Source organism: Paramormyrops kingsleyae, chromosome 23 (assembly GCF_048594095.1).
Source record: "Paramormyrops kingsleyae isolate MSU_618 chromosome 23, PKINGS_0.4, whole genome shotgun sequence".
In the NCBI taxonomy this organism is placed as follows: Eukaryota; Metazoa; Chordata; class Actinopteri; order Osteoglossiformes; family Mormyridae; genus Paramormyrops; species Paramormyrops kingsleyae.
The window spans coordinates 3299708-3322043 of record NC_132819.1 but is presented as its reverse complement, the minus strand read 5'-3'; the positions used below and the strand labels follow the sequence as shown (position 1 = coordinate 3322043).

The following is a 22336-nucleotide window of genomic DNA, read 5'->3' as shown; positions in this document are numbered from 1 at the left end:
TGTCCAGTAATGAAACTGTGAGATTTGATTATATGGGACAGCTGCTGTAGCATAGGAAATTATTACTGAATCATTTTACTGTCCACAGTTTAGAAGGTGATGCACTAAACAGCAAAGGCTGTGAACACAAACAAAAGCCTTGGTCTTGTCGCTTTATTGTCTGTGATATTTTCTGGTAGGAGTTCATTGAGGAGATCCTGTCCCCTCCTTTCGGAGGAATGATTGCCTTTGTGAAGGAGAGTGAGGCTTTGATGGAGAAGGGACAGCTGGACAGGCTGAAGAATGATGATGGTGAGGCCGGGAAGGTAGGTGGCACATGGAGCGACTCGCTGTCATGGCCGCCACTGGCACGAACTCCTACGCCGTGTTTATTAATGAATAAGATGATGATGTCGACCCTCTCGCTCCTGTTCACACGCCTTCTTCGGCTCTCCTGTGCCGCCCCTCCCTGCTCTGGCCCAGCCCGCATCACCCAGCTGATAAGGGGCTTTTCCAGCACCTGGAAGCAGTCTGTAGAAGCTCTCAGCCAGGACGTCATGAGGTCCTTCACCAACTTCAAGAACGGCACCAGCATCATACAGGTTCTTCCCAAAGCTTCTGCTGAAATCTGATAGAAAATCATAAAAATATCTATAGCCACATATACCATGCTTAGAAACTTTCCATGGGAATTTATGCTGGGGAATTTTGGAAATATTGAACTCGGTGGAAGTCTGCATGGGCTGTCAGATACAGCAAAGAAAGCAAACTGTATATAAATAATACAATGTAGAATATGACTTATAAACTTGTCTTTTGATGCAGATGCTTATTTTGGGGTATTTTTACACACATAATTACTCACAAGTATTTGGTTACACAATGATATCATTATTAATGCCATCAAGATTTTCTTTTCAATTACATTTAAGTTCCCTGTTATAGGCTACCCTGCAATTTTGCGAATTTCCAGTTTATTCCCATTAATTCACATATATTCCTATCAATTTTCATATATTCCCAATAATTCCCATGGAAAGTTTCTAGCTTTGAAAATTCCCTAGTAACGAAAGCAGCCATTTTCATGGGGAATTGGACAAAGGAGGCTCGTCACTCTGCCTGTTGTGCTGTCGCCAACAAGTCCATGAATCCTTTATTGTTAAGATTTTTCTGCAGGCTACTGCAATCCTGTGTTTTTTTTTTTAAACTATGTGTCTGTCCACCAGGGGGCGCTGACTCAGCTTATCCAGTACTACCATGGTTTCCACAAGGTCCTCTCTCAGCCCACTTTCCGCAGCCTGGCCGTTCGCTCAGAGCTCATCAATCTTCACCACCTCATGGTCGAGGTCAAGAAGCACAAGCCCAACTTCTGAATAGCATTTTACTGTGGTGAAGTAGGTTGAATAAGAGATTAATGGAAAAGTGAAGATGCATATCTTAGTAGCTGTTTAAAAACCAACAATCTACAGCTGTAATCCGTGAATGGACTTTACCAGTGATTATCTCCATTTCTCACCTATGCATTGTCATGTTCTGTGTATTTACTGTCCATAAGAAAAATCAGTGCAGTTCATGGTACACAAGAATTAAATGTCATTCCAAGAAGGGAATAACATTCATTGATGTGTTTGAGTGGTGTGTGATTTAGATGAAATGGAGAAGGAATATGAGATGAGATAAAGAGGAAAACTGGAATTTTTTTGTACTTAGTGGTATAATATAATTGGTAATTTACTCACAAAGTATAGTTCCACATATGGAACTTATATTTTATATATTCCTTCTCTCGGTACTCAGCAAATCATGTGTGGACCCCGGTATGCAGGATGGATGGATGGCTGGATAATAAAGACATCCAATTTAGTGCTATGTGTTGTCATAAATCTATGCTTTTGACAGCATTATTTTAAAAAATAACTGCTAGTCTCTTACTATTTGTTGTGGGGTATCACTCATTCTGTTAATAGGAATGCTTGATTAAACCTCGTTAGAGAGTGGCCTGATTGGTGTATTTTTGTATTTTTTTCATGAAAAATACTTTTTGATTCCATTAAAGCAAGCAGAGGTCTACCCCTTAAAAATCAATGGTGTTGGAAATAGGCCAACTCAGAGCTTTTGCCATTCTGTGCCATTTGGAAATTTGGGGCCAGTGGTGACTCTGGATTATCTTCAGGGGAGGGGCATGGACAATGGAGAGCATTCAGAGAGGAAAAAATAAAGGCTGTCAATAACGTCTTAGGGATACAGAAGCACATTGCATTCAAAAAAGGAAAAAACAGACACCTTATCTTGTAATTATGACTTACTATCTCGTAATGAGGTATTTTCTTGTTTGCCACCGTACCCCCCAAACAGGACGCAGCACACCGGGATTGCTTTCTGATACTTCACTGCAGAATTGAGCAAGTTGGCCCATTTTAATAGTTTATCATAAGCATTGATGAGTATTATATTTTTAATTGAAAGAAAATTACTTTCTTTTTCCTGTCATGTTTTCTGTTTGCGCAGCTGGTAGCTAGCCAGAAGCAGACGGGTTATCGCAAGGCTATCAAAAAAATAATTATCCTAGTTTAATGTTTCCATATGTTGCTATGTATTTTTAAAAAAGACAAAATGAACACTGTAAACGGACTACTCGATTACTATAAGTGAATTATTTATACAGTATTTATACAGAATGATTCTGTCCCAAGCTTTTTGATCCATATAAGCCTTTGATCACTATAACCATGATCACTAAGCGGTTTCTGCTGTATTTTTATTTTTAATACAGTCATGTGAAATAATTAGGACACCCCATTAAATATGCAATTCTTCATTAAGAAATATCAATATTAAATATTCTTTCAAATTATATCTGTAGATAGAGCTGATGTAATTGCATCAGCTATGCAAAAACAAGAAACATATTCACTTATTTAACAAAGGAAATTAACTAAGATGCCAATTCCTACTGAGGAAAAAGTTAGGACACCCTGTGCCCTAATAACTAGTATTTTCCCCTTTAGTTGAAATAACCTAAATGAGATGTTTCCTATAACCATCTAACAATCTCTGACATCGACTGGCAGAAAGTTTCCCCACTCTCCAATGCAGAATTCCTTAAGCTGTTTAATGTTTGAAGGGTGTCCTGCATGCACTTCCACTTCAAATCACCCCACAGCATCTCAATAGGATTCAGGTCCGGGCTTTGACTTGACCATTCCAGAACTCTCCATTTATTCTTGTAAGCCATTCCTTGGTAGATTTACTGGAAAGTTTTTGGTCATTCTCATTTGCATGGTCCACCCCCACTTCAGCTTCAACATCTGGACAGATGTTTTCACATTGTCCTCAAGCACCCTATGATGAATAATTCATAGTGGATTCTGTGATGGTGAGCTGGCCAGGTTCTGCTGCAGCAACGCAGCCCCAAACCATGACATTTCCACCCCCATGCTTCACAGTTGGTATGAGGTTCTTTTGCTCAAAAGTTGTCTTTGGTTTACGGCAAACATGTCCTCTGTTACTGCACCCAAATAATTCAATTTCAGATTCATCAGTCCAAAGCATGTTGTTCCAAAACTCCCAGTCTTTGTCTAGATGGTCTCTGGCAAACTTCAGTGTTGCCCAGATGTTTTTTGACCGCAAGGGTTTCCTCCTTGCACAGCTCCCATGTAAACCAAACTTGCACAGTCTCTTTCTGATGGTAGATGCATGTACCTTGACATCAACTGTGGCAAGAGTACATAAAAAGAAAAAGGAAAAAGCACTCGAAACAGAACTAGAACAGAAAATTAAAACTTTGGAATCAGCACATGTTGCCTCCCAAGAAAAACACCTTCTAAATGAGCTGAGGAAAAGTAAAATGAAATTGCAAGAATTAAGAGACAAAAAAACTCAGTTTTACATACAGAGATTACGCTTGGACAATTTTGAACATAGTAATAAATCAAGTAAGTTTTTAGCAAACCAACTAAAACAGAATAAAGAGAAGGCAGCAATCTCTTCAGTTACAGACCCCAATGGGAAGGCAACTCATAGCCTAGGAGAGATAAATAGGATATTTAGGGACTTCTATAAAAAATTATACTCACCTAATATTAATCCAACCAATTCTGAAATAGAAGAGTTCTTAAACAACATCGACCTACCAAAATTAAATAATGAACAAATATCGGCATTAGAATTACCTCTCTCAATATTGGAACTTCACGAGGCACTACAATGTATGAACGGGAAAGCCCCAGGTCCAGATGGATTTCCAGCAGAATTCTACAAAACATTTTGGCCTCTGCTAGCACCACTATTCCATAGAATGGTTATAGAAATTAAAGAAACTAGCAGCATCCCCCCAAATATGAATTGTGCAGACATTAACCTGCTCCTCAAACCTGACAAAGATCCTGCTCTCCCCTCTAGCTACCGACCAATATCACTCATAATTGCGGACCTTAAAATCATCAGCAAAGCACTGGCTAGTAGAATTGAAAAAGTGACACCTTATATAATACATCCAGATCAAACGGGTTTCATTAAAGGCAGACAGTCCACTAACAACATGAGGAGACTAATTGGCATAATAGACTACTGCAACATTCAAAATAAGGAAGCCATAATCATCTCATTGGACGCAGAAAAGGCTTTTGACAGGTTCAACTGGAAATTTCTAATGGCAACCTTACTAAAATTTGGATTTCGCGAGAACTTCGTAACCTGGATTAAAATTTTATGCAGTTCACCTAAAGCCTGTGTAAAAACGAATGATCAAATCTCCCCAAGCTTCACTCTCAGAAGGGGCACTAGGCAAGGTTGTCCACTTTCTTCATCACTATTTGCTATATTTATTGAACCATTGGCAGCAGCAATTCGGAACAATAATAATATCAAAGGTATTCAAACAGCAAGTATAACCCATAAAATTAGTCTTTATGCAGATGATGTATTACTTTTTCTTCAAAATACACAGGGTTCCCTCACGGAGACGATAAGACTCATAGATAAGTTCTCCTCCATTTCAGATTACTCTATTAATTGGAATAAGTCGACTACTCTTCCAATATCTTGTGACTTCCAGTCCAATCCAACTATCCCACTTCAATCTGGGAACATTAGATATCTGGGTATTAACATTTCTGCCAAGCTGTCAGATCTGACGCGATTAAATTACAGTCCGCTGCTTAAAAAGATAGAAGATGACTTTGCACGGTGGAACAATCTACCCACATCACTTCTGGGAAGAGTAGCAACAGTCAAAATGATGATCTTACCAAAAATTAACTACACGTTCTCAATGGTTCCGAGTCAACCTCCGCGGACTTGGTTTAATTCACTGGATTCCTTAATCTCAAAATATCTATGGAAATCTAAACCACCACGAATAAGTTTAAAAACTTTACAGAAACCCAAAAACTGTGGGGGTTTGGAGCTTCCCAATTTCTACAACTACTTTCTTGCCAATAGATTGATATATGTCCTAAAATGGACTACGCAAAATAACTTAGACCATAACTGGCTGGATATTGAGCAAACATTCTGTAATGATATTCGAGTCCAGGTCATATACTTAAAAGAGCATCAACATCAGGACATCACTGACAGCCTGGTGGGAATTTCTTAAAATGAACCAAACCTCACTGGTCCCATGCAAACTGACACCCATCTGGAACAACCCTGACATCTTGTTAAATAAAAAAATGATAAACTTCCTGGCTTGGCATAATAAAGGAATCAAGCGCCTCGAACATATAATCCAAGACAATCGCATGATATCATTTGACAAAATAGCAGAAACTTATAGCATTGAGAAAAACAAATACTTAGAATATCTTCAGCTTAAATCAATAATACATAATTGATGGTGCCGTAAGCAATTAGAGCTGGAGTTTTCACCTAAAATAGCAAACTTCTTAATAACTCCAACTAAAAAACTACTGTCTAGGATTTACGTGCATCTAGCAGAATCTGATACAACGCTCTCACTCCCTACCCACAAATGGGAAAGGGATTTACTCATCAATCCAGACACTAACTTCTGGAGGCAAATTTGCTTGAATACCTTCCGAATGAATCAGAACTCCAACCTGCAGCTATTACAGTACAAAATTTTACACAGAACACACTACACAGGGCAGAGGATGTTCCAGATGGGTATCAGAGATACTGACATATGCCTAACTTGTAAGAAGGATGCACCAGATAATTACCTGCATGCTTTCTGGTATTGCACACCGGTCAACGAATTCTGGCAAAGGATTTGTGAAGACTTATCGACACACCTAGGGCATCCCATCCTACCCTCCCCCTCACTCTGCCTGCTTGGGGACCTCACTAACACTAATATGGACACGAATAAATCTTGCATGCTTCTCACAGTACTAACCATTGCCAAGAAAACAATCCTTCTGAACTGGAAGTCAAAAGAGAATTTAAACATAAATCTGTTCAAAAATCTACTCTTGGATTATGTTTCCATGGAGAGGTCGTCTGCCTGTAAGAAAAATCAATTGATCGATTTTGAAGATATTTGGGCTCCAATAATTAACTTTTTAATGTAATGCTGTCGGGGGTGGTGGGGCATTGCCATCACTGTCCTGGGTTGGGGGCTGGGGGCTGGGGGCGGGGGGGCAGGGTTGTTGGGGTCCTCTGGGGTTTCTCTTGGCTGAGGGCGCGTGGTCAGTGTCTCTGGGTGGCCGCTGGCCTGGCCTGTTGGGGGCGGTGCAGGGGGTGGGGGTTCTGCCCCCCTGGGGTGGGTGGCGCGCTGGGGGGGTGATCGGGGGGTGGGGCCTCTGGGTTCCGCCTGTGCCGCTGCGCTGGGGTGGGTGGGTTTGGGGCCGTGGGCTCTATCTGCTGGGGCCGCAGCTCCGGCTCCCGTTGCCTGGTGGGGGCAGGTCGTTGTCTGCCGTTGGCGATTCCGGCGCGGGGCCCTCGGGCGCTGTGGGGTGGTTGGGGGGGGGGGGGGGCGGTGGGGGCAGCCTCTGCCTCGCCTGGGGGGGGGCCTGGGGTGGCCGTGGGGCGGGGGTTATCCCGCCTGGCTGGACCGGCTCCCTGTTTGCCGGGGGGTCTGGGGTTGTCCCGTCCTTGGCTGCTAGCTGGGGTCTCATCGGGCGTGGTGGGTATCTCCCGGTCTGCGCCTGGGGGGGGGGAGGGGTCCCTGCTGCCAGGCTGCCTGTGGCGCCCCTGAACACCTCGGTTGGCCGTCCCTGCCGGCTGTGCGGGGTCAGGGATGGGGACTAATCGGGGCCAGTCGGGGCCCACTCCTGGCACGCCCTTATTGCTCCCCTGGACCCAACACCACATTTCACACAACACTAGGGCCTTGAGGGGCGGTGGGGAGGTGCGCCGAGACACTGCCCCTCAAATTTTACTTGCATGTTAGACACCACATGACACTAGGGCTGAGGAGGTGGGTTGAGGCAGGTGGGGCTCTGCCATCTGCCAGTGGTGGGGCCCTCATACCTGAACTGCACCCACTAATTTTAATGCATTGTAGACATAAACACACAACTCTCTCACACATGTACATGCACACTTCACACCAACATGGGTCGGGGAGGGGATGGGGGCCGAGGGGCCCCCCCTAACTCTCTGTCTCTGGCCCTGTGCGGGTGGGGTGGCCCGCCGGGGGGAAGACCCATCATGGGGGGGTTCAGGTGGCCCTGGCGGGTATGGGCGGCCTCCTTTCTTGGGCCGCGGGCCGGGTGGTGCTTGGCTCTGCGGCCCCGTGGTGGGGCCCTGGCGGGCAGTCCGGGGAATAAAAGAAAAAAAAAAAAAACTGTGGCAAGAGCTTCCTGTATGACCCGTGATGACATTTTAGGATTTTTGGAGACTTCTTTCAGCATCTTGCATTCGGTTCTTTGCCTGAACTTGCTTGGACAGCCTGCCCTGGCCATGCTGGCAATTGTTTTAAATGTTCTCCACTTATAAATTATTCTCCAGACAGTGGAATGGCTGATTCCAAACTCTCTTGAGATCTTTTTATATCCTTCCCAGACTCATATGCATCTACAAGCTTCTTTCTGAAAGCCTCAGCAAGCTCTTTGGATCTCACCATGGTGATACCACTCATTTCAACAATCAAGAGCAAACCAAACTAAATGTCTATGGTTTAAATAAGACAGGCTCCACCAAAAAGCTCTGTAATGATGTTCTGATCATTTTCCCCAGATGTGGTGCACCTGAATCTAATTCTAGGAATTTTAAATTGTGATGAATGTGAGGGTGCCCTAACTTTTTCCTCAGTGGAAATTAAGATTGTAGTTAAGTTCTTTTCATAAATAAGTGAATTTGTTTCTTGTTTTTGCATAGATGATGCAATTTCATCACCGTCATCTACAAGATATAATTTGAAAGAAGATTTAATACTGATTTTACAATTTCTTAATAAAGAACTAAATATTTAATGGGGTGTCCTCATTTTTTCACATGACTGTATATATTTTATAGAGTATGTGTATTTTATTGAGTACATTTATACAAATATATTTATATTTCATATTTTTATGTTGTATACAGTTAGGTCCATATATATTTGGACACTGACACAAGTTTTACTATTTTACCTGTTTACTGAAATATATTCCAATTGAAGTTAAACAACGGGCATGGACATAAAGTGCAGACTCTCAGATTTCATTTTAGGGTTTCCACATTCAAACTGGATGAAGGGTTTAGGAGTTTCAGCTCGTTAACATGTGTCACCCTCTATCTATATATATATCTATATATCTATATATATATATCTATATATATATCTCTATATATCTATATCTAGAATAATCTATATATCTATATATATATATCTATATATATATCTATATATATATCTATATATATATATATCTATATATATATATATATATATCTATATATATATATCTATATATATATATATATATATATATATATATATATATATATATATATATATATATATATATATATATATATATATATATATATATATATATACACTCTAAAAAAACGCTGGGTTGTTTTTTCAACCCAAATGCTGGGTTGAGACTGCTGGGTAACAAACTTCGGTTGATTTAACCCAATTTTGGTTAAAAATCGGTCTTGATCTATAACCCAGCAGTGCTGGGTTGGGAACGCGGACGTGAAATAGAGCACTCACGTCACGTCAACATCCAGGGACATCAGCGAGAGTTGACGGAGTTTTGCGCCGTCTTTAGAGTGAACCCAGTGAAATTCTGTCTGAAACGTAAGTTATTCAGTGTGTATTTAACAATGTTCATAAGAAATAAAACATTTGCTTTACTGTATAATATATATATACACGCAAATTTTAGGCTTTCGGTAAGTTGAACTGAGATTACCTAAAGACTAAGCGACGGCCGATCTCTTGCTCAGTGGACGGGATAGCGCGCGTGACATCGTCATCGGAAGGAGCTTGGAAAGGATAACGTAACATTTTTAAATATTACTTTTGTATATGTTTAATCTACTTTGTTTAACACAGTAAATCATTAATAATAGATACGGTTTTGATACAGCGGAGTTTACTTAACTAATTTGATTTTGTCAGCACATCCACATAAATTTCCCGCTCTGCTTGTAAGGTACATTTTGTTCAATTCGTTTAACTTGGTTGTACACTTGACAGTAAACGATGTTAATTTACTACGAACATGTAATTCCTTTAATCCTGTAAATGGTTTGATGCAGGCGGGAATGTCTGAGCTCAGCTCAGGCTAAAGGAGGCTTGAAACTAAGCATGTTCGACCAACATTTTCTAAGCATAGTGCCAAGGCCATGGTCAGTGGTTAGCTAATGCTGATAGCTTGGTGTGTTATGGTCTTTAATGCTCCTAAAGGTTTTTTAGGTGTTCTAAAGGTAGCTCTAAAGATATTTAACTTTTACACATTTTTGAGTTTTTAATGAATCTATACCATTTCTTTTTTATTTATTTTTCCTTTTTTCAGATTGGGACCAATATGGCTGAGTACCTTCGTTCAGAAGAGTCCATTGAATTTCCTTATGTTCTCATGCTTGGAGACAACCACTGCTTTCAAGCCTTTGCTATAATAAATGGCACAGCATTTGAGCAAAGTACATTACTTGCTGGAGTGGACGTTTGAAATGTTTTCATATTTTAAATACATATTTTCTTGGAAGTAAATTTGACTTCAGTCACTTTATATCTCAGGATATATTGATGTTTGCACATAATTGTTAATTGGAAAGTTATAAAATGTTTTCCTAATCTTAAATTTGTATTTTCTTAAGTTTTTTTTTGTTAGTTTTTTCAGTCAGTTTGATGCCGTTTCATTATTACTTCTACATATTTTTTTTTTCTACATTGCAGTTGATGATTTATATATATCAGGATATGTTAATGTTTATGCACAAATTTGTATTTTAAAGTTAATCTTTCTGACTTAAGTCGGTTAGATGCTTTTTCATTATTACTTCTACATACTTTTATTTTTCCTCTACTCTGCAATTACATTGCAATTGATTCTTACTGATGATTCCTGTATATCTCAGGATATATTGTTTATGCATGATGTAAATGTTATGAAAAGTTTTCATATTTCAAATTGTGTTTTTCTAAAGTTAATTTGTCTGACTTCAGTCACAGTGTTTCTGTGATACAGTTTGATACATTTTAATAGAAATTGTCTTAATGCTGAGGTGGAGATGGGAAAAATGTCTTAAATTCATATGGACACATTTTTTACATGTTTTGTCATAAATAAAATTCCATTACTGAAGTATGTATTGCTGTAGGATTGTTTTTATTTTAGTAATTTTAATCACCAAAGTTTCTAGATTAAATTTCTGACCCATTTTGGGTTACATTCAACCCAGCAGTGTAGGAATTTTTAACTAATAGTTGGGTTAAAAATCACAACCCAGCATGCTGGGTTAAACGTGTAACCCAACTTGTTGGGTCAAAATAACCCAGCATTGGGTTAGTCCCTTTTTTACCCAGCGCTGGGTTACCAAAATAACCCAAATTGGGTTGTTTTTAACCCAGCAGTTTTTAGAGTATATAGATACATATATATATATATATATATATAGAGATGGGCGATCCACGTTTTTTCAGTTCCGATCCGATTCCGATACACAACTGCCGATACAGATTCCGATACAAGAGCTCTTTTTACTTTGTTATACTTTACATATTATTTTTTTTTAAGCTAGTAAATACAGATGGAAAAAATGTATGACAAAAAATATTTAATTAGGCTACTACAAACATACATAACGTACTGTTCCACCTCATTTGTTTTAAGCGTTTTTGAGGCATTTGCAGTTCAATATGAATATCTTCAAAGCAAATATACACAAGTGGCGAATACTTAAAATTTTAACAGTTTTTCTCCCATTGGCATCAGCGCACTTACACTTTTGTTGCGATGGCAGCCCCTCTTGTATCACAAGCAACGAGTTCGCAAAACAGTCCAATTAAGTTAGCGACTCCCAAATCATCCATTGCTTTGTTTTGTCTCGCAGTTGCGTGCGCTTTGTTAAATGGGATTTTCCATTAAACGCTATTCCCACCTCAAAACCTTATTTTACATAGATTGCAAAACGCTGTGCTTCCGGTTTCTGTTAAAAGCCTAAAATACTCCCAGATCGTCACGTCTTTACGCTCCTCGTACTGCGAAGGGTATGCGCATGACGTCACAGCAGGCGGAAGTCACTGTACTCACACCCACTGAGTAGCAAAAAAGACTTAGGGGCAGTGATAGCGTTCGATTTGAATTCCGCAAAAACACACATGTAAAATGGGAAAGAGCTGTCGTGCGATTGATTGCCAAAAACTAAATAAGTAAGTATAGGACGTGGATCGGTCACGCATGGCCGATTCCCGATCCGTCAAATAGGTCTGGATCGGCGCCGATACCGATCCGAATATCGGTATCGGTGCATCTCTATATATATATATATATATGTATATGTATATGTATGTATATATGTATATGTATGTATGTATATATGTATGTATATATATGTATATGTATATATATGTGTATATATGTATATATATGTATATGTATATGTATATATATATGTATATATATATATATATATGTATATACTGTATATATATATATATATATATATATATATATATCTCTATCTATATATCTATCTATCTATATCTATATATCTATCTCTATCTATCTCTATCTCATTTCTTGTATATTTTTTTTAATTCACATTGTATAGTAGCAACTATTATTTTTGCACTGATAATTCCTTTGACCACAACTATTCAAGGTATTGACTATTTGCACAGCATACATAGCCGCACTCTCTACCTGCGCATCCAGAGTGTTATTCCATTATTGTGTGTGATACCATATGTTACTGTGTGTATTTGTTTGTATTTGAGCTACTGGATGCCTAAATTTCCCTCGGGATGAATAAAGTTTCATCTATCTATATCGATTAACCTATCATGTTAGCTGGGCTTATGCCATACATGGATATTTCGTTTATGCGTAACTTCCCCATTCAGTGTTTTTCCCCCTAGTTTCACTGAATCACAGTACATTTCCCGTGGTACGATAAGGCCAACATCGTGTTCAAGTTTAACAAATACCAGAAGCAGGTTTGTCAACTCTCAGGCATCTGCCGTGACGCTCACGCTTTCAGACACTCACGCTTTCAGACACTCACCCTCACGCATGAAATCTTACGGCAAATATATTATGTTCTGACGAGTTGAGCTACCTATCGAGACGTACTATCGAGCCTTTTTGCGCATGTGCAGTTCCACCGTTTTGGGGGTTAGGGTTACGTTTTAGGGGCTTGGGTTAAGGGTTTTACTGTTTTTTGGGGGGTTAGGATTAGGGCAAAAGTAGTAGAAGCAAGTACAAGGTTACGCATGAACATGCTTTATTTCTGTCTGATTGTTGCGTTTCAAAACCATACTGGAGAGGAAACCTCTGCTTTTCTCAGACATGTCCTGGAAATTGTAGCTTTTATGGACGCTACGTCGCTACTTGATCAAAAAAATAACGTGTCTACTGGAAAGTTATTTGATTCAGAAATCAGCGACGCTACAGGCAAGCTACTAGAAAATGTAGTTAAACTAATAGCTTCGCTACATGTAGCGGCGCTACCGCCCATCACTGGTTATTTACTTCATCACAATTATGTACAGAATTCCAGATTCTTTTTAATTCAAATTCTGCTTTAATAATTATGCTGAATAGTATATTGCTAGATTTAGGTATGATTAAGTTCCCCAACTGACGAAAATTGACAGAGATTAGATTTACACTGGCAATCAAAATGAGACAACTGACATTTTTATAATGCTCATTCAAATTCTCAGTTTTCCTAACATGAACAGGAATTCCACGATTCTAAACCACAGACATTTCCCATATTTTTCAGTAGAATTCAGTGTCTTAGTCTCGCACTTCTTTCAGGAGCAGACCGTAAGGACGGATGGCACTTTCCACTATTATCTTCTCAGCAGCAGGAGGTGTTCCTTTTGGAACTGGCACTAGCCAGTAGTCAGCCCTTTCGGTAATGTGTCTTTCCTTGGGGTTGATCCTGTTCTGAAGAACGACTTTGTAGTTCTTTTTTGTTGATTTTGATGTGAATTGCTTAGAATAACCAAACGTTGTTTCTATTTTTGGTGCCGAGTAGATTCCTCTTCCGTAAACTTCACCTGAACCAGGTTTGTAGTAACTCTCGATGATTCCCTCAGCTCCCTCGATGGAAGTGCCGTGGTAGGAGACGGGCCAGGCATCGGATTCGGTTCCCAACCATCCGTTTCCATCCTTGTACTTGTCTAGCACTTTCAGCGCGATTCGGTTCCATCCACAGGGCCTCTTGTACAGCTCATTCCCTCGTTTGAACTGAGTTGTTCCATCATTTATATGGGTGAAGTCATAATCGTAACCTGGATCGAAGAACTCTTCCTCATGTACGAACAGCTCCTTGCGTATATATTCATTATCAATGGATCGCTGACCAACAAAAAAATTAGGTGATCCATCCAAGTGATCACTTCTACTTGCAAACAACACGTGGTGCATGAATTCCTGATGGGTTAGAAGAACTGGTGCTGGTTTTCCTGGATTTTTCTGATGAAATTCATGAACTGGTTTTATGTCATGTCCCGTAAGGGCTGAAAGTGCCTCATAGGCCAAATGGTGCGGCGGCATGATGCTGAGTTTCTGAAGGTACGGCTTCTAAAACTTCTGAGCACTGGGTTCTGGCTGAGTGAGACAAATGCGTTTTGGATAGCAAACGTCTTCTTCTCCTTCCAACTCCCAAACCTGTCGATACTTATGCAGTTTCCCGAAAAGGGCTGGGCTGTATCACAAATACTTTCATTTTTTGTATGAATCATCCCTTTGTGACAGAGTAATGGGCGTGTCTGATGAGAATGACCGCTACAGGTATTCTTCCTTTTAGTTAAGCACTTTAAACGCTTTTTCATCTACACATTTATATCCCTTCCGATTATAACTACGAAAGAGTCAGGAGAACGACTGTTAAACAGTGTTGCCAACTATTTTCAATGGAAAGTAGCTAAAGTCTGCTGGAATAGTCGCCAAATGTCGCTAGATGACGTCATGCGTATATTTGCATATTGATGACGTAATTACGTCGTATTTGCATTCTGCGTGTTTTTCCTAATCCTTCCTCAAGTGTACAATATAAAACTATCAATTACGTTACATATTTTCTGTCAGACAACATTTATATTATACGTATATATGTTTTTTATGTATATTGATTATGTGTATATGAGTTTAATAAGTTTAATGAAGTTTATCGTTGTGTATGAGTAAGTAGAGTCACGTACAGTCAATCAGATGTAGCTCGAGCAGTAAACGATCTCAGACGAGTTCAGAAACTGGAATGAACTTAAGCTCTGTAACAGTGAGTAATATAAGTGCATCAGAAGAAAAAATAAATAAATAAGAAAAAATAAGAAGAAACGGTCAAATTAAATAGTTATATTTCAAGCAAAGGAGAAGCAGGTAAGTGATTGGTCCGTGGCAACACCATTTGCACATGCGCAGCTCATTCACATCTATGTCAGCTGCCGTGCGGTCACGGGAATATGCTGCTCCTTTCAGCCGGAGCTAGCGCTCACTGATCAGAGCAGACACAGGGAGATGAGTAACTGTACCGGGAAAGCAAGACCTCGCGCTTACAGGACAGTACTGGCGACATTTGGAAAGTTGCTAAGGTTTGTCCAAAAGTCGCTAGGCGCTTTTTTGAAAAAAAGTCGTCAAGGGGGTCTGAAAAGTCGCTAAGTTGGCAACACTGCTGTTAAAGAATATGCTCTTTTATTCAGCAAGGGCAACCTTGAAAATCCACAATGCAACGCGGCGGTGATTGTTGGAGTAAGCAGTCTCCACCGGGTCCGTGGATGAGAAGAGATTCATAGCTGACACGTGGAGAAGTTGCAGGTCACCAGTTTATTCTCTGACAGATTGCAATCAGGGGGCGACCATCTGACATACATTCAGCATGTACAGGAAGAGGCTCAACCATATGTATCAGCTCTATCCCTTTTAAAGCCCTGCACTGCAGGCGCGCCAGTCAGTTCTCGTTTTGATTAGTTACAGCCTTATACAATCATTCCCACATGATATACATTTCCATATAAGGAAATATTGCTTGACTTGTCGGCGAGGCTGGGGTTCGGGGTTTCCCCTTCCTTGTCTTCTTTGGGTCTCCTGTTCCTGTCCTTGGTGTCCCTGTTCGTGTCTCCATTTGTTCAGTTGGTGTACTGGTTGTTGCCGTCCTGCTTGTTCCTGGTGCCTGTACAGTTTCAGTTTGTTTGTTAATGTCTTTTGGTTGTTGTTTCCCCCAGGTGGTGCTGTGCACTGAGTTCCATTGTGTCCCGTTTGGTCCCTTTAGGGCAGGGGTGTCAAACGTACGGCCCGCGGGCCTAAACCGGCCCGCCAAGGGATTCAATCCGGCCCGCAGCATAAATCTGAAAGTGAAAAATTTCAATGAGACATGAACTAGAATTTTTTTAATAAACTGCTATTCCTAAATTGTCAGCTAGGGGCACATTGTTTTAGACATGGATCAGGTGAAAGAAGAAGAAAAAGACAAAACAATGCTGAGACAGACACAGCTAATGTTCAGTGATTACTACGATACATCTACTTACTTTTGTACTCGCCTTTACACCCTCATTAGCCAAAATGTCTTTGTCAAAAAGGAGAAAAGTGGATACTGAGTGTAGAGTTTTCCAAGAAAAATGGACAGCTTCCTATTTATTCACAGAGTTGAATGGGAAACCTGTATGCTTGGTGTGTATGCAACACACACCAACACTTAAATGACATTCTGAAACTGGCTGCTACTCAGGACCTGACGCCTGACACTGATGCACTTGTGCAGGCTAAAAGATGCCAAGTTTCAGGAGCAAAAACAAAGTAGTCTAAACTAGACTAACTGTTGTAAAATGCTGCATCAGAAACATTTTGCACTCAAAAAATATAGTTCTGTGAAAATGAATCTTTGCTGTAATAATAGCTAAAAATTGTGCAATTTGTTAGTCACCAGCTTCACTACAAAAGAGTTTGGTCAGAAATTTTATGTATGCATTTTTTATGTATGTTTCATGTATAAATCTTGATTTTATAGCCCAGTACGTGATTACTTTCTCTGTTATACATTTAAAATGGCCACCACTTTGGTTTGTAAGATGTGGGGATTCAATTTAAGTTTTGAGAATTATTACACATGTGGAAATTGGAGTAAAAATAATTCCTATATCTTGATAAGTTGATTTAGGCTACCATATTTTTCAGTTCTAAATACATGTGACTTAAAGTTTTGTGCCTTTGTACAAACACTGTGATCAGTTGTAATGCACACATGTAAATGATAAACAAGCAAATTGCACATTTTTCTTGAGAAATCTGAAATTGTTCATAACATGTTTTGTAAAAGGATAGTTCATTAAAATAAAAAATATCCTAATGTAATTATACTTCTTTCCACTAAAACTAAGGGGAAAACATGAATTTATTGTTATTTATAGCTATGATGTGCTGTGCTATGATTTTGATGGTCCGGCCCACTTGGCATCAAATTAGGTTGTATGCGGCCCCTGAACTAAGATGAGTTTCACACCCCTGCATTAGACTCACCTTAGAAACACAAACATACCCATCTTTCTCCCACTCACTCACACACTGCTAACTTGATTACAAGGGTGTAGTAATGACATATAGCAGTTGTTAATTGTTTTAGACTGTTGTGTTAAATTGCATTTTTAAAACTGTTTTTCTTTGTGTGAACCACTTTGAGATGCAACTTTGCTTGAAAGGTGATCCAGCTGATCATACCCTTTGATGTTGATTATTGTATTTGATACTCTCTTAAGCATGCATGGCGTATTATACAATGGAAATTTGTTCATTTACTTTATCTGTGAAACTGTGATTTTGAGATTAAATCATTACTATTAATTGTAATCATCGTCTGACTGTTGATTTGAATTCTTATATTGGACTAAGCAAAGAAATATATTGTCACATCAGCCCCACCAGGAAAAATTTTCACCAGCTGCCACTGTGGTAGACCCCCTGGGCCATCCTCCCCCGTGTCGCTCATGCCCGCTCCCAGCTTCCTGCTAAAGCGACTCTCGGGTTTGCTGTATTTCTCTGCCATTTCCTGCATCATGGGTCTCCGGGGGTAGTCGAGCATGGCCTTCATTCTGCGGGGAACCCCCAGAGGAATCATTCAGGCACCAGCGACTCTGACTAACAGCGTGAAGAGCGTCGCGCCAACCGTGACGGTAATTAAGTAACAAATAAATCACACTGGCCGGTTCATACAGAGGTGGCCCCCGATTTTTACCTCTGCGACCGCGTGCTCATCTCCAGACGTGTAAAAGCATCCATCTTCCTGTTGAGGCGCTCCTTCAGGAAGCAGTTAAATATGTGTGTCTCCAGAACCTAAGGTTTCGGAGACATGTTGCCAAGAGAAGCGGCAGTGTTTACCACAACTACAACCATGCATTTGCAAACAGGCATTGCACAAAATATTAAATAAACGTGCTCCTTATTTACGACACTCTGCATGTTCTGCTAACCAGCTAGCTAGCTACGATTTTTTGGCACTATTTGCCAGCCATTTATTTACTTTATGAAAAAGCTGGGGGTGGGGGCAGGGGGGCTAGATAAGATTTTAAAACCTAGCTATTGGTTAAGTTCTACCAAACGAGCTTGATGGGCCAAATGGCCTCCTCTCATTTGTAAATTTCTTATGTTCTTATGATTCTGGAGCCTCAGACACAGAACCCCTGGCCCTGATTACGAAACAAATTGGAAGCCCAATTTCCTCACACCCCCTGAACTGAGGGCTAAAGGGGTACCTTCTCATAAAAGGGTTGATCCCGGGGATCTCTGGACTTGAGAAACTCCTCGCTGTTAAACACTCGGTGCTCGTAATTGAGATGATCTTGAACCTCCCTGAGAATACAGACATCCATCATGGAAAGTGAACATGGTGCAGCGCATCTGACCTCCCCAGGGATCCAACAATACTCATTAAAACTGGAGGAATTAGATTCAGCTGCAGGATTTGCAAAAATAATTTAAGCCACGCTGTTGGTGAAAAATAATCCTTTACAAAGCTTTCATACTATTGACATTTCACGTAGATATGACCCAGGGATGTCAGAAAGCACTTTGTAAGAGATTTTACAGATTTAAGGACATAAAATGTGTTTTTGTTTGGTTCAGTTTCATTTTCACAGCAACTCAGAGCAGAGATTACGAGACCCACTCCGCATTAGGGCAGGTACCTAAAGATGTTGACCATCAGCTCTAGTGTTATCTTCTGGACCTCTGCATTCAGGTTCTGCTGCCACAGCCTCCTCTGTGCCCTTAGGTCACTTATGTCTGTGCTGGTTGCCAGGTGACTGATGTCCAGGTCGTAATGCATTCTCAGAGCTTCTCCCCTGCGTCGAGAGAGAATTGACCAGCTTAAAATCTGCATTTGCATTATTTTTTAATTCTGCACAGGATGTTGGCGCTTCAACGGCAACCTTCTGCGAGATCAACCGATTAGACTTTTTTTGATGTTGGTGAATGTAGGTTGTGGTAAACACATTTCAGCAATAACTGTAATTTCCCCTTCTTATTCTAGCTGCAGGGTCCTACAAGATCCCTGTCTTTAACTCACTGCCCTCTTCTGCAGAACAGAGTTTTCGTTGCTTGGATTGACAGCTAACCAGTGGAGAAAACACAATGTAATTCTTCACAAAACACACACCTATGCTTTCGATCAGTTAACTTGGAGCAAAATTTCTTTTGCTTTGACACTAAAGCCAACTTATGACCAAAACAACTTTAATTTCATCCGTTCTATTCATGCATGCTCAAAGACAACCAAAAAAAGGACTAACCAAATTTCTCTATGTAGGCTATGTAATGGTTACCTAGAACGCTTAATTATGGTTTTGTCATTTTCTTTTCTTTTTAAACACATTTGCAGACTTTTCACAGTGTAGTACTTTATTTTAAATCAGCATAAGTAAAATGGAAAGGACAGATAGTAACTAAATTAAAACATCGACCAAAAATCTTGTGAGGAGATGCATGGAACCACTGGCCTACATGCAAATGACTGTGGTAGTTATCAGGTGAAGCCAGCAGGTCAGATGCCATCACTTGATGTAAGATCAAACCAGGAAGACCGGATGAAGCCCCAGACTACTGTCTCCAGGGCAGAGGGCCACACACATGTGAGTCTCTTTCACGAGCAATGAAATCAAAGCCAGCATACTGGAGTTGATGCAGAGTGTGAACCTGAGCACCCAGAGAGTTGCTGAAGGGTGGGGGTGGTGGGCTGGAGTACCTTGTAGCCAACTGCTAACCACAGGAACTCCCACAAAGTCAGAACCAGGGAGGGAACATGAAGATCAAAGGCGAAGCTTCTACAGAAAAAAGCTAAACTGCTCTCTCTGCTCTAAGGAGAATTACTCCCAGCTTATTCTGAGCGACTAAGGACACACTTCTGCTGTGTCTGAAGTGAAGTGCCTTATTGAGTAAAACTGAAGATCCCCCCATTCCACATGGGAGGCCAGTCAGAAGGGCCATGGGGGAGACATGTGGATTTCATTAGCTTACAAGCTTATAAGGCCATTTTCAAATCAAATTTACCTCACATAGTACATTTACAGCGGACGAAATGAATAATCAAATAAGGAAAAAACCAGAAGAGGGTCCTTGATCCCTCGGAACCAGACAAACGTGACCCTTTCCTCACCGTTTTATAAAGCAGTCCTCAGCGACGAGGGGGACTTCGGGGATGCCAGTGCTGTCCGAAGAGAAAGACACCACTGTCCCCTCGTCGATGTTTATTAAGATCAGATCATCGGTTTCCTGGTGGAGAAAAACAGGCAATGGGAGCCAGCCTGCTTCTACTGCTTATCTCGCCAGCAGAAACGGTGGAATCTCCCTCCATTTGTTATCAGCAAATGCAGTTTTTGTTTTATTTTCAGGGTAGAGTGACCGGTTTATCAAAAGTCTGCCGACTGCCAGCGAGTACATGGCGGGGGGGGGGGCTTACCGCCGCCACCTCCTCGAAGTGCCGCAAGTGACAGCCCATGAGGAAAGCAGTCGGCGCCATGATGAAGTCCAGCATCTGCTGTGAGAGGATGGGCACGAATGGGTGCTGCCAGGACAGCGGGCGGATGAAGAGCAAGAAGCAGTGTGCCAACAGGGTAAGGAGGGCCCAGTCCGAGGAGAGCAGCACCACCCGCTGCTCCGTCAGCATGCTGGTGATGACCTGCTCACACACACACACACACACACACACACACCAGGTCATACATCAGGTCACACCACACAGCAAGGTCTGTACATTTACTCTAAACGTAAACACCCTCTACATTCAAGTTATTACTTGATACTGTACTTGATAAATACAATACCAATCAATAATCCAGACATCTACTGAAAATCATTTGTTTGTCAACAAGATAATGATCCTTAGCACACCTCAAAATTTTATGCATTAAGTATTATCTTCTAAACACTCGGCACCCCTGTTTCCAGCATTTCTCCAGAGGTTCCTGGTACTTGGCCCGCTTTCTCTCAAATGCCTCCTCCATACAATCTTCTCAGGGCACGGTCAGTTCAATCAGGGCAGGTTGTTTCAAAGCCTTAGGAATACCATCTGGTCGTAAAGATGTTGCTGTGATGTGGGTTGGAAACTTGAGCTTCTTGCCTAGGTTGACAGTTAGCTGCCAGTCATGAGCGGCGTGGCGTATGCCTGCTGGGTTGCGGTTTGAGAAGCTCTCCTGCCTTCACAAAGACTATTTGGTTTCTAGAGGTGCTGTGGTGCCCCCTTTTTGCGATGACCGCCTTTGCCTTCAGCACCTGGTAGCAATCCTCTCCTAGGGCTCTTTGGCTGTTGCTGAGAATGTGCTCTAGTGTCCCTCTTCTGGAGCAGAGGGGAAAAGAAGGTGCCCCAGACTTGCCCCAATGGTGGAGGTTTGCAAGGGTGGGTAAGATCATAAATTGCCTGGATCAGGAATTGTATACATTAGGGCTCAGCCCACCAGATGGCAGACCAAGCGAGCCTACATACCACTGCAATCTCCCATCTCATTCATGCCCCCTGCTGTCCCATACCTGTCAACCGACTGTTGCGTGCTTCCTCCACTGCTGCTTGTGCTTCCTTCAGGACAAGATGGCGCCTTCCTTTCCCAGTGCCTTGCTGTATTGCGGCACACAGAAGCTGCTCTCCCATTCACCACGGCTCTGGCCACTGCCCTTTCCCGACACAGCTGACTCCAGTTCTCTTTGGCGCAGGCTGGAAGTTGAGTGCCTAATCTCGATACCTGCTGAAGAGACTTTTGGATCTCCGGAGTCCCTGTACTGCAGTGCTTCTCTTGAGTGGGAGACTTTAAACTCCTCAGTGATGTTGTTGAATGGAAGCTGTAGCATGTTACTCCTCCCAAACAGAGCTGCACTGCTTAGGTTACATGGCAAGCCAAGCCACCTACTATGGTAACTGCTTATTCTCTTCCCCACTGTCTCAACCGATGTGATGGGTGTATTGCATACAAGCAAAGGGCAAAGGATCCGTGGCAGGATGTAAAGTTTGTAAATCCAGGCCTTGAATCTTTTGGGCTGTCCTGACTTGTCGACCCTATCGAGCCAAGTCTCAAGCTCCTTGATGGTGGTTTGCATGGTAGCTACATCTTTGACACTCAAGTCATAGACCTCATCAAGCCTACTGACTGGTTTCTCTGTGATGGTTGGAATTGCAATGGCATCCATGTAAAAGCAGAACTTGTCTATGATCCTGCTCCTCTTCAGTACAAGGGATCTGGCAGACTTGAAGCTCATCCTTGTCCAGCTGATGTGCATCTGCAAGCCTTAGAGGATCCACC

General features: G+C 41.3%; 2 protein-coding genes across 2 annotated transcripts; both read right to left on the bottom strand.

The window, feature by feature from the left end:
- Nucleotides 1-12814: 12814 nt before the first annotated feature.
- Nucleotides 12815-14214, bottom strand: LOC140581967 (uncharacterized). Its single transcript, XM_072705947.1, has one exon. It carries the CDS (start codon nucleotides 14112-14114, stop codon nucleotides 13350-13352), a length of 765 nt encoding a protein of 254 aa, XP_072562048.1. The 5' UTR covers nucleotides 14115-14214; the 3' UTR covers nucleotides 12815-13349.
- Nucleotides 14215-15556: 1342 nt separating this feature from the next.
- Nucleotides 15557-21706, bottom strand: LOC140582013 (DENN domain-containing protein 3-like). Its single transcript, XM_072706105.1, has 8 exons — nucleotides 21573-21706; nucleotides 20506-20724; nucleotides 20203-20318; nucleotides 18737-18892; nucleotides 18305-18401; nucleotides 17788-17885; nucleotides 17475-17644; nucleotides 15557-15904 (listed from the first exon to the last, which is right to left on the bottom strand). Exons 2-8 carry the CDS (start codon nucleotides 20710-20712, stop codon nucleotides 15882-15884), a joined length of 867 nt encoding a protein of 288 aa, XP_072562206.1. The 5' UTR covers nucleotides 20713-20724; nucleotides 21573-21706; the 3' UTR covers nucleotides 15557-15881.
- Between the last annotated feature and the right edge of the window lie 630 nt (nucleotides 21707-22336).

Coding starts and splice junctions, on each gene's coding strand:
- LOC140581967 (XM_072705947.1), bottom strand. CDS start 14,114: ATGCCGCCGCACCATTTGGCCTATGAGGCACTTTCAGCCCTTACGGGA.
- LOC140582013 (XM_072706105.1), bottom strand. CDS start 20,712: ATGCTGACGGAGCAGCGGGTGGTGCTGCTCTCCTCGGACTGGGCCCTC. Junction 20,319..20,505: donor ACTTCGAGGAGGTGGCGGCG/GTAAGCCCCCCC, acceptor TTTCTCCACCAG/GAAACCGATGATCTGATCTT. Junction 18,402..18,736: donor CTGATGGTCAACATCTTTAG/GTACCTGCCCTA, acceptor CTGTATTCTCAG/GGAGGTTCAAGATCATCTCA.